Genomic DNA, 11078 nt, shown 5'->3' on the forward strand with positions numbered 1-11078 from the left:
CGTCGTCGGAATCCCGGGAGGAGCCAGAATGCTGCCAGCCTGGCCCCTAGGTTCTGTGACTTCCCCCTTCCCTCCAGGGCAGTGAGACACTGTGGGGACGGAGCATGTGGCACCCGGTGGTCTGGCTGGACGCCCAAGACCGGATCCTGCCCCCCATGAGGTGGCACCCCCTTGTAAAAGGGCTGGAGGACGAAGAGGGTGAAATCTTGGCGTCCTGTGAGCTGATCCTTGAGACTGAGGTGCTAGAAGAGGGGACCAGCTGGGAGGTGGGGTGCTTAGCACCCCAACCCTGCCCCGCTCCTCTGCCATGGGGTCCCACAACCGGCAGCCCCCAAGCCCAGTCCCTCAAGAAAGCCCTGGGGGGCCCTGGCTTAGACACCACTGGGCTGGGTGGTGCCGAACTGCCCAGCCTCTCCATGACTCCGCCACTAGCTTCTGCCCAAAGGCTCCAGGGCCGCCTCAGCTAAGCGCTCTCAGGGTCCTGCTTGAGTCGGGGAGGGGCACAATAGGACCAGACCAGTGGGGCCTTATGGTCCCTGCTCCCCTGCCTCATCCCTTCAGAGCCTCAGACAGCAGCTGCCCATGTTAAGTGTGCCCTGGAAGGACGGCATCTACATCCTCCCCAAGAGCATCCAGCCCACGCTCCGGAAAATGGCTATTGAGGTGACCAAGTGTGGAGCGGGGCAGGCGGGCGGGCGGGGCACAAGCTGTCCCCAGAGCAGCTGAGCGTCGTGGAGCACTCTCTGCTGACCCTCTTGTGCCTTCTGCCGACCTGATCCAAAGCTTGGGCCCCGAGAAGATACCCTGTGAGAGACACAGGGAGACGGGAGAGGCGTGAAGGGCAGAAGCGCTGACTGTCTTGCAGCTTCTTAACGCAGATCTCTGCAGCGGCAAAACGCCGTGCGGGAGCGCTAGTGCTGGAGAGCCCGCCGGCTAATCCGGGGACGCAAGAGACAGGGCCACCCCGGGGGCAGGGTCCTCTGGAGAAGGGCACCCATGCCAGCATTCTGGCCTGGAGAATCTCACGGACAGAGGAGCCTGGCGGGCTACCGTCCGGGGGGCTGCAAAGAGTCGGACGTGGCTGAGTGGCTTGGCACCCAGCAGGTCGTAGACCAAGGGCTTCAGCATTCATTGCCTACTGTGTGTGAGCCTCACGTGGCCCCTGAGCAAAAATTAGGGACTACCGCCTTCCAAAGAAGGAAATTCAGGCTCTGAGAAACAACACAGCCACGCACAGCGATGCCAGGGCTCAGCGGCAGCAGCAGAGCTTAGGCCCGGCCCTGCCAGACTCCAAATGCCAGGACGATTCTCACCTCTTCTGAGAGTAGCAGGGGAGGCCCCGTGTCAGAACCCACGTGCCCGCCGCAGACCCGGCCAAGAGTGGACAATGGCCAGGTCTTCCCAGCACCACAGCCCGGGTCAGGCCCGGTGGCTGGTCCCACGCTGCCCCGAGGCAGATCTGTGAGGAGGGAATGGACCGCTCGTGGGGTGCCCTGTGTGGGTCCACTGAGAGTGAGTTCTCAGAGCACTATCCCTCTGACTGGCCACGGGGTTCTGTGGGGCCCAAGTCAGCCATGAGCTAGAGGGCACAGCCATGCCTAGGAGCCCGGGGGCCACACCAGCTGCTGTAGGCCTGGGAGGCAGCCAGCGTCAGGAACTCACCCCCCAGAGAAATGATTAGAGGCCAGACGGACAGCAAGGGAGGAAGGAGGAGAGAGGACAGTGCCGGGCCTGGGCGCCAGCGCTCCTCCTCACAGGAGAGGGGGCCCGGGTGCACCGTCACTCTCCAGCACCCAGCCTCGTGCCGTGGCCCTGCAGGCCCCCAGCCAGGCAGGGCCCCCGATGCAGAGGCGCCGCCTGTGCCCGTCCCCACCTGCTCTCCATCCCACCAGATGCTGGTCTGGGGCCTTCGCAACATGAAGCAGGTGCGCTCGCCCCGGCTCCTGGTGGAGTGCTGGGAGGAGTGCCTGCAGACGGAGCCCATCAGGGACTTCCAGACCAATCCCAACTTCGCCCAGTCCGCCCTCCTCCTCACGCTGGTAAGGATGCCCTGGGCGAGGGCTGGGACAGTGCCCGGCGCGTGGGAAGCCTCACGCCCTGGCCTGTCCGGGGGCTGCAGTACATGCCTACGGAGGAGACCTTTGCGCTGCCCCTGGTGCTGAAGGTGGTGGACAGTCAGGACTTCGGCCAGGAGACCGTGGTGGGTCAGGCCAACGTTCACTCTCTTCAGCCCTACTTCTGTGACCCCTGGGCTGAGGACTACGTGCCTCCGCGGCCCCCAAGTATGACTCTCTTTCCCTGCCCCTCCCCCGGCCTCACCCACGGGGGTGCCCCTCCTCCTCCCTCTCGTCCCCTCTCCCGAAACTCAGGACTGCGCTTTCTCCACACAGCACTGTCGGTGAAAAAGTACCAGGAGGTGAGTGAAGGGCCGGAGGCCCTGTGCGATTTCAGGAAATGGCCCTTGTGCCTGAGGGGGGGTGGATTAAACAGAGCTCTGATGTCTGTGCCTCCTGGGTGAGGCCTACTTGAGGAAACTCAAGGACAGCAATTCTCAACCTGGGCTGCACATTAGAATTGCTCAAGAATTTTAAAAAGCCCAGATGGCCAGACTACCAACCAATTGCTGGGGGTAGGACCCAGGTGGCATCAATCTCTTTCTTTTTTTCAAGGGCTTCCATGGTGGTTCAGATGGTTAAAAATCCTGCCATGTAGGAGATCTGGGTTTGACCCCTGGGTGGGGAAGATCCCCTGGAGAAGCTCCCCTGGAATGGCTACTCACTCCAGTATTCTTGCCTGGAGAATTCCACGGACAGAGGAGCCTGGCGGGCTACAGTCCATGGGGTCACAAAGAGCAGGACACGACTGAGTGACGAACGCTTTCATCCCTCACCCCACCCCAAGTGACTCCAGAGTTTCCAAACTTCAGAACTGCTGCCCTGGAGCAGCACCTGTCGACTTTGAATGCACAGGAATCCTCGGGACATCCTGAACAAATGCAGATTCAGATCCAGGCGCCTGGGGTGGGGCTTAAGGCCCGCTTCTGAGCCTTCCGGAGCTCAATCTGGGCTGCGGACAACGAGAACCTAGAACAAACCTTCCCCTCCTTCTCGGCCCCCATCCTATGTCTGAGGACCCCTGAATGAAGAGGCCTCTGTGAATGGGAAGGGAGCCGTGACCTCGAGCCCGTTCTCCCCTGGACAGTGGGAGGCGATGGGCAGCTGGGCCTTGCTCTGCTCATGTGCAGTCATTTTTCAGCTCCTAGGTTACCTCTGTGAGAAGTTCTGGTTCAAGTCCAGCAAAGCTGAGGTGATGGAGGCTCAGCCTCGGGAAATAAGCAACAACCCTGGGCAGCTCAGGGAGGGGTAGGGGCAGAGGAAGCCACCGTGCCCCTTCCCCAGGGCCAAAATGCCCCCTCTCCCTGCCAGGACGAATATGACCAGGAAGTAGACTGGTGGAGCAAGCTGTTCTGGGCCACAGGAGACGCTCCCCAGACCTTGAAGTACAAGTACAAAGACTATCACACCCTGAAGGTTCGCAGGCCCCTGAGAGCAAGGACTGCTGAGGGATGGGGAGAGTCCGGGGGGAGGCCAGCACACGGGTACCGAGGCCTCAGGGAACGGCCAAGCTGGTGGAGACGGGGAGAGGGGCAGCAGGCGGTGTTCCCGCACCATTTTCACAAGACTCTGGACCACACGACCCCTGGCCACACTCTTTCAGGAACCAGCGCTCCCACTGGCAGCAGCTGTGCTGACCCCAGGGGTCCCTCCACCCGCCCCATCCTAGGAATGGTCCCCTCTGGCCGGGCCCTGGCCAGCTGCCCCCACCAGCGGGGTCCTCCGTGCCCTCCCACAGGTGTATGACTGTGAGCTGGAGGCTGTGCCAGCCTTCCAAGGCCTGCAGGACTTCTGCCAGACCTTCAAACTCTACCAGGAATGGCCCAGGCTGGACAGCCCTGTGGTAGGGGAGTTCAAGGTGTGTGTCCTGCCCTGCGTGGCTGCACCCATCACCCTGGGCCCCTTCTGCCTGGGGGAACACTCTGATAGGAGCCCTGGCTCTATATGTTCATTGTGAGGATGTGCATGGAGGGCTTGACAGTCTTGGGAGTGGGGGGCAGAGACTGACCTCTGCAGGGACACAGGGTTGCCTCCCCTGATGCAAGAAGGGCTAGGGCTTTTCAATCCCCGCTCAGGCTCAAGCTTTTGAAAAGAAGTGTGGACCTGGAGGGGTGGATGGGGGTGGAAAGAGAGCTCCCTTCAGCAGAACCGGGAGCTCAGTTCCTGCATTAACACCCCTCTGAATGCCCTTCCTGATCAGCCCTCCTGAACATCGTGGTCCTGGCTGAGCATCTCTGCAGCACTTGCCCCCACCGGTCCTTGTGGGTTTCAGGTCCTGCTATCCTCAACACAAGCCACTCTTCTGACCTGGGACCCGGGGCCCCCTCCTGGAGGGAGTTACACAGCCAGGCTGCTGCTGCCAGGCTGGCGGCCAAGACCTTCCCTTCCTGACACACGCACAGGGCCAGTTCCGCGTCTACCCCTTTCCTGAGAACCCGGAAGCTCCCAAGCCCCCTCGCCAGTTCCCGCTTTGGCCTAAGAAAGAGGACTTCCCCCAGCAGTGCCTGATTCGGGTGTACATGGTGCGAGCCTTCCACCTGCAGCCCCAAGACCTCAATGGCCTGGTAACCAGCACCCCCGAGCAGCGGGGCCTCCCCGCCCTGCCCACCCCTACACCTCACTCTGCACTGCAGCATCTCGGAGCTCCCTCAGGCTGACACCCAGACTGCCGACTTCCCAAAGGCCTCCTCTGTACAAGGGGCTCCTCTCTGACCCACTCCTGCGCTCCCTCACCAACCCGGGCTGATTCCTCTTTCCTGTCCTCCCCTCCCTTCTCTCTGAACCCCAGTGTGACCCTTACGTGATCCTGAAACTGGGACAGACGATGCTTGGCAACCGGGACAAGTACCAGCCCAACACTCTGGACCCCATCTTTGGCGTGTGAGCTGCCCAGTGCGCCGGGTCCCACACCCCTGCTCTCATCCCCCGTGAGTCAGGAGCAGTACTGGAGGCAGAGAATTCTTCTTCTGGCTTCTGCGTTCCTGGCACCGTGTTCAACAGATGGACAAAGCACCAGCACCAATGGGCAGCCCAGCTCTCCCCTCCCTCTCTAACACGCTGCCCTGGAAGGGAGCTCAGAGTCCTGCACCCCAGGCCTAACAAAAATTACTCCCAGCATTTCCCTGGTGGTCCAGTGGCTAAGACTCTGCACTCCCAATGCAGTGGGCCTAGGTTTGACCCTGCTCAGGGAACTAGACCCCACATGCTGCAACTAAGAGTTCTCACACCACAGCTAAAGATCCTGCGTGCCACAACTAAGACCCAGAGCAGCCAAATAAATTAAAAAAAAAAAAGTTGCTCCCACCAGGACTGGGGGCTGGTTATTGGCAGAGGACAGTCATGCCAGGCCCCGCTGTCTATATTCACTGGGACCAAACAGAGGGGCGCATAGGCACACGGGGCCAGGATGCTGGAGAAACGGAGGCAGGTGGATAAACACGGTCCTCGGTCTCTGTATCTCCAACACCCTCCCCCTAGGATGTTTGAACTGAGCTGCACCATCCCCCTGGAGAAAGACCTAGAGATCCAGCTCTATGACTTCGACCTATTCTCACCTGATGATATGATTGGAACCACAGTCATTGACCTGGAGGACCGACTCCTGTCTGGCTTTGGAGCTCGTTGTGGGCTCTCCAAATCCTATTGCCAGTGAGGACCTGAGTTGTGGCAGGGGTGGAGGGGCGGAGGGGTGGTGGGTGGTGGGCAAGGGAGCAGGTGAGGGTGGAGGAGGGAACCCACAGCTCCCCTTGAAGACACCTGCATCCCGAGCCGGGGAGCCGGGGCCCAAACCCATCTGCATGCCCACTCCCAGCACCGGTCAGCCTGCAGCGGGTAGCAAGGGCTTCTCCAGGACTCGGGTCTCCCCACAGGTCAGGGCCCTTCAGGTGGCGGGATCAGATGCCCCCAAGCTTGCTCTTGGAGCACCATGCCAAGCGAAAGGGACTACCGCCGCCTCTCTTCAGCCCTGAGGGTGACTCTGTTTATTACAACGGGAAAAAATTCGAACTGCAAAGCTTTGGTGAGAAGCGTACATACCTGCCAGCAAGCGCAGGGCCAGGCCTCTGCCTCCAGTGGTGCTCAGCATGGAGGCATTGCCAGAGGGCATTGCCCCCCACCCTGTCCCCTGCACACATGCCAAGTCGCTTCAGTTGTGTCCGACTGTGTGACCTATGGACTGCAGCCCGCCAGGCTCCTCTGTCCATGGGGTTCTCCAGGCATGGAGTCGGTTGCCATTTCCTGTTCCAGGGTATCTTCCCAAACCAGGGATTGAACCCACACCTGTCTACCTGCATTGGCAGGAGGGTCCCCTACCCTCTGTAATGGATAACCAAGTCTACCTCCCAGGCTGAGGGTGAAGGCGGGGCCCACATGGGGCATGGGAAGGCCCCTGACTTCCTGATACCTCCTCCCCATCCCCTCTCCGGTATAGAACTCAAGCCCCCTAGAGCGCGCTTCCTGGGATCTAAGAAAGAGCGCCTGGCTCTGTACCTCCTGCACACCCAGGGGCTGGTACCCGAGCATGTGGAGACCCGCACTCTGTACAGCGACAGCCAGCCGGGCATCGACCAGGTATGAGACTTGAGGGGAGCGGGGAGGTGGGGAAGGCCCACCATCTGGGATGAGAGGGGCAGGAAAGGCCAGGCATGCACAGATGTGACTGCAAAGATGATGAATGTGTTCTGGGTGTGTTAATAAGAAGCTGCAACGATGTCACGCAGAGTGGAGAGTCAGAGCTGGAAAAGTTGCTGATGAAAAACCGAGGCCCTGTGTCTGCTGTGGAAGCATTTGGGGGCCCCACCCGCCAGGGTCAGACATCATAACCCTGACTTGGCTGTGAAATGCAGGCTGTGTTTTCTGCACAGCAAGGAACCCCAAACAAAAGGAATAAAAATCCCCACAGGCACCCCAGTGGTCCCCCATCCTCCAGCCACCAGAACGGCTCAGCTCATTCTCCCCATCTCTCAACCTGATAGCACGTTCTGCATAACAAACTTCTCTGCTGATCGCTTTTTAAAACCACCCTCACTGGACTTGTCTTCTCATTCAGTGGGGCCGGTTTCAGAAGAATAAAACTAGGTCACGTGGTTTGAAGGACTCTCACCGCTGGTAGCTCTTGTTGTTGCTGTCGTCCAGTTGCCCAGTCTTGTCCGACTCTGTGATCCCGTGGAGTGCAGCACCCAAGCTTCCCTGTCTTTCACCATCTTCCAGAGTTTGCTCCAGCTCACGTCCATTGAGTCAGTGATGCTGTATAATCATCTCACCCTCTGTTGCCCCCTTCTCCTCCTGCCCTCAATCTTTCCCAGCATTAGGGTCTTTTCCGATGAGTCGGCGCTTCACATCAGGTGGCCGAAGTATTGGCGACTCTACTTTCTTGCTTTCTTCTCTCCCCTTTCCTCACTGGTTCTATCCCTTCTTGCCTAGACCTCTGTGCGTGGTGAAAGCTTGACATCCTTAGGATGTGGTTCCATAACATGAAATGACCTGGAGATCACCAAGCTTACCCTTATTCAGGGCCACTAGGTGGTTAGTCAACACAGCCCCCGTCCCATTTGTAGCCCTGTGCAGAGAGGCTGTCAGGCAGGGCCCGTTAAATGGCACCCCCTTCCAGACCCCAGTGACATGTGATGGCCTGGCACCACAGCCCCCAGCTTCACAGCCATTACACGCCACCAGCGTGTTCTCCCCGCCAAAAAAAGACAGTGGAAGCTGGTGCATGGTGCGCTGACTTCCTGTCTGAAGTCCATTGACCTCCCAGATCCCCCAATGCTTAGTGCTAGAAACACAGCCTCAGCAGGCCTAGACCCTGGGACGGGGACCCCCGCCAGACCAGCATGCCGAGCGTGGGGAGTAGCGGCGTGGGCGGGGGGGTGGCCAAGCCCAGCTTATCCTTGTCCACTCTAGGGAAAGGTGCAAATGTGGGTGGACATCTTCCCCAAGAAGCTTGGGCCTCCCGGCCCCCCAGTCAACATTGGGCCCAGGAAACCTAAAAGGTGAGTGACACTGGGCAGGGCGGCCCAGCCAGTGTGCGGGGCACCAGCAGGCTCCAACCCTGAGTCACGCGACATTTCCCTCTGCTGGGGCTCTAGGGCGCCGCCGCCTCGTGCGGCCCCCCAAGCCCAGGCCGACTTGGGTGGGCACGGAGCACAGCGCCCCCCAGGCCTGCTCCCTCGCTGAGGCTGCGGTTGGGGAGCTATTCCTCCACAAAGCTTCAGACAACCGTGGCTGCAGGTATGAGCTCCGCTGCGTTATCTGGAAAACCACCCTCGTGGACCCGAAGGAAAAGAGTTTAAGTTACGACAGGATAAACGACATCTATGTCAAAGGGTGAGGGAGGGCACAGGGTGCCTCCGGTGTGCCTAGTTCTGTCATTCCTGGGGGTGCTCCCGGTCTCGGGGTGTGCTGGGCGGCCCTCCAGCTCAGGGAGTGGGGGTGCTCCCGGTCTCGGGGTGTGCTGGGCGGCCCTCCAGCTCAGGGAGTGGGGGTGCTCCCGGTCTCGGGGGTGTGCTGGGCGGCCCTCCAGCTCAGGGAGTGGGGGTGCTCCCGGTCTCGGGGTGTGCTGGGCGGCCCTCCAGCTCAGGGAGTGGGGGTGCTCCCGGTCTCGGGGTGTGCTGGGCGGCCCTCCAGCTCAGGGAGTGGGGGTGCTCCCGGTCTCGGGGTGTGCTGGGCGGCCCTCCAGCTCAGGGAGTGTGGGGTGCTCCCGGTCTCGGGGTGTGCTGGGCGGCCCTCCAGCTCAGGGAGTGGGGGTGCTCCCGGTCTCGGGGTGCGCTGGGCGGCCCTCCAGCTCAGGGAGTGGGGGTGCTCCCGGTCTCGGGGTGCGCTGGGCGGCCCTCCAGCTCAGGGAGTGGGGGTGCTCCCGGTCTCGGGGTGCGCTGGGCGGCCCTCCACCTCAGGGAGTGGGGGTGCTCCCGGTCTCGGGGTGTGCTGGGCGGCCCTCCAGCTCAGGGAGTGGGGGCAATCAACCGAGAACCCCAGGTGAGAAGACTCTGGCCGCAGGTGGCTATTCGGGCTGGAGAAGGACATGCAGAAGACAGACATCCACTACCGCTCCGTGACGGGGGAGGGCATCTTCAACTGGCGGTTCACCTTCACCTTGGACTACCTGGCAGCAGAGCACGTGTGTGTCTTGAGCGAGAAGGTAACATGCCCAGGCTTCCCTGGTGGCACAGTGGTAAAGAATCCTCCTGCTGATGCAGGAGACACAGATTCGATCCCTGGGGTTGGGAAGATCCCCTGGAGGAGGAAATGGCAAACCTCTCCAGTATTCTTGCCCGGAGGATCTCATGGACAGAGGAGCCTGGCGGGCAGCGCATGGGGTTGCAAAGAGTGGGACACGACTGAGGGACCGAGCACACAGCCAACAGGCCCGAGGTGGGGTGGGGCTGAGACACACTCTTCCCCCACCGCCACCCCCTACCCCGCCCCGAGCCTGCAAGCTGCACGGAGACACTTGGAATGTGGCCTTGGGTAGAAACCCTCCTGCCACTCGTCCTCCTCCACGGCCGTGCCATCGCTGCCGTGTGGTGAGCGGCTCAGTGGCCGTGAACTCTCAAGAAGAGCCAGGCTGGTAACACATGCTCTGCCACCCTCCAGGACTACATATGGAGCCTGGACCCCACGGTGACGAAGTTCCCAGCCCGGCTCATCATCCAGGTCTGGGACAACAACATCATCTCCACGGATGACTTTCTAGGTGAGACCCTGGCGCAGGGCCCGCAGCCACAGGGGCAGGGAAGTGCCTTCTCGCTGACGCCCTTTCTCTGGGTTCAGGGGTCCTGGAGCTGGACTTGTCGGACATGCCCCTCCCGGCCCCGCACTCCAGGCTGTGCTCTGTAAGGATGCTGGAGGCTGACCCCAAGTGGCCCCACTTCCTCCAGCACAAGCACTCGTCTCTCTTTAAGATGAAGAATGTGGCTGGCTGGTGGCCTTGCCAGGTTCTCGATGGTGGCAAATGGCGCTTGTCGGTAGGAGCTGGGGCAGGTGCCTGTTGCCTGGGTTACACGGCTGACTGCTGAGCCACACTGTTTGGTCGCTAAGTCCTGTCCAACTGTTTGCGACCCCATGGACTATAGCCCACCAGGCTCCTCTGTCCATGGGATTTCCCAGCAAGAATACTGGAGAGGGTTGCCATTTCCTTCTTCAGAGGATCTTCCCGACCCAGGGGTTGCACCCAAGTCTCCTGCCTTGGCGGGTGAATTCTTTACCTCTGAGCCACCTGGGAAGCCCACCATGCCACATAAGCTGGCTCTAACAGACTTCTAGGGGCCTGAGCTGAACCCCTTTTCCCTTCTGAACCCTGGAAGAGGCAGGTTCTTGTTCCTGCCGTCTAAATTCAGTACCCCGACAACCCATGGTTTCTAGGGTAAAGTGAAGATGACCCTGGAGATACTGACAGAGAAGGAAGCCTTAATCAAGGCGGCAGGACGAGGCCAGTCAGAACCCAACCAATACCCTACACTCCATCCTCCCTTGTAAGGGTCCCGCAGGGTAAAGGCACTGAGGCTGTCTTCCTGGTTCAGAAAGCTGAGTTGCTGGGCCTGGCAGTTTGTGTCGGGTGGTGCTGGGGAGGGCGCTGAGAAGTAAAGAGGGATACCTAACCCACCCCCCAACTCCAACTCAATGCTCAGTTATAACCAGGGGAGTGCAGCTGCAGGGAGAGAGGGGTGGGCAGAAGCAGAGCTGCTTTTTTTCAACTGAAAGCCCTTTTGCTCTGGGTTACTTGACCTGAAGGTTCCCTCTGCCCTCTTCCCTTCTCTGCCAACCCTGCTCCCGGACAGACGCACCCACACCCTGTTCATGTGGTTCCGGTCGCCCATTGGGAAATTCATCCGTGTAGTCTGGAGACGCTACCGCTTCAGAATCATAGCCACTGCCATCATACTGCTCATAGGGCTTCTGCTGTTCAACTTTATCTATTCGGCTCCGGTGAGGGACAAGCCTGGGGGACAGGGGCGAAGGTGCCATGGC

General features: G+C 60.5%; 1 protein-coding gene across 1 annotated transcript in view; it reads left to right on the forward strand.

Annotated features, from left to right (window-relative positions):
* FER1L5 (fer-1 like family member 5) overlaps nucleotides 1-11078 on the forward strand; it is a 55444-nt gene that overhangs the window by 42319 nt on the left and 2047 nt on the right. The window contains exons 33-52 of the mRNA XM_018054701.1: nucleotides 78-239; nucleotides 562-663; nucleotides 1893-2039; nucleotides 2120-2282; nucleotides 2391-2416; nucleotides 3256-3306; nucleotides 3426-3530; nucleotides 3853-3972; nucleotides 4517-4678; nucleotides 4903-4994; nucleotides 5592-5762; nucleotides 5984-6132; nucleotides 6544-6683; nucleotides 8016-8104; nucleotides 8343-8438; nucleotides 9108-9249; nucleotides 9705-9804; nucleotides 9882-10075; nucleotides 10473-10582; nucleotides 10889-11036. Of these exons, the coding sequence (XP_017910190.1) occupies nucleotides 78-239; nucleotides 562-663; nucleotides 1893-2039; nucleotides 2120-2282; nucleotides 2391-2416; nucleotides 3256-3306; nucleotides 3426-3530; nucleotides 3853-3972; nucleotides 4517-4678; nucleotides 4903-4994; nucleotides 5592-5762; nucleotides 5984-6132; nucleotides 6544-6683; nucleotides 8016-8104; nucleotides 8343-8438; nucleotides 9108-9249; nucleotides 9705-9804; nucleotides 9882-10075; nucleotides 10473-10582; nucleotides 10889-11036 (2469 nt within the window). The remainder of the gene's footprint in view (nucleotides 1-77; nucleotides 240-561; nucleotides 664-1892; nucleotides 2040-2119; nucleotides 2283-2390; nucleotides 2417-3255; nucleotides 3307-3425; nucleotides 3531-3852; nucleotides 3973-4516; nucleotides 4679-4902; nucleotides 4995-5591; nucleotides 5763-5983; nucleotides 6133-6543; nucleotides 6684-8015; nucleotides 8105-8342; nucleotides 8439-9107; nucleotides 9250-9704; nucleotides 9805-9881; nucleotides 10076-10472; nucleotides 10583-10888; nucleotides 11037-11078) is intronic.

This window comes from Capra hircus, chromosome 11, assembly GCF_001704415.2.
Source record: "Capra hircus breed San Clemente chromosome 11, ASM170441v1, whole genome shotgun sequence".
Lineage (NCBI taxonomy): Eukaryota > Metazoa > Chordata > Mammalia > Artiodactyla > Bovidae > Capra > Capra hircus.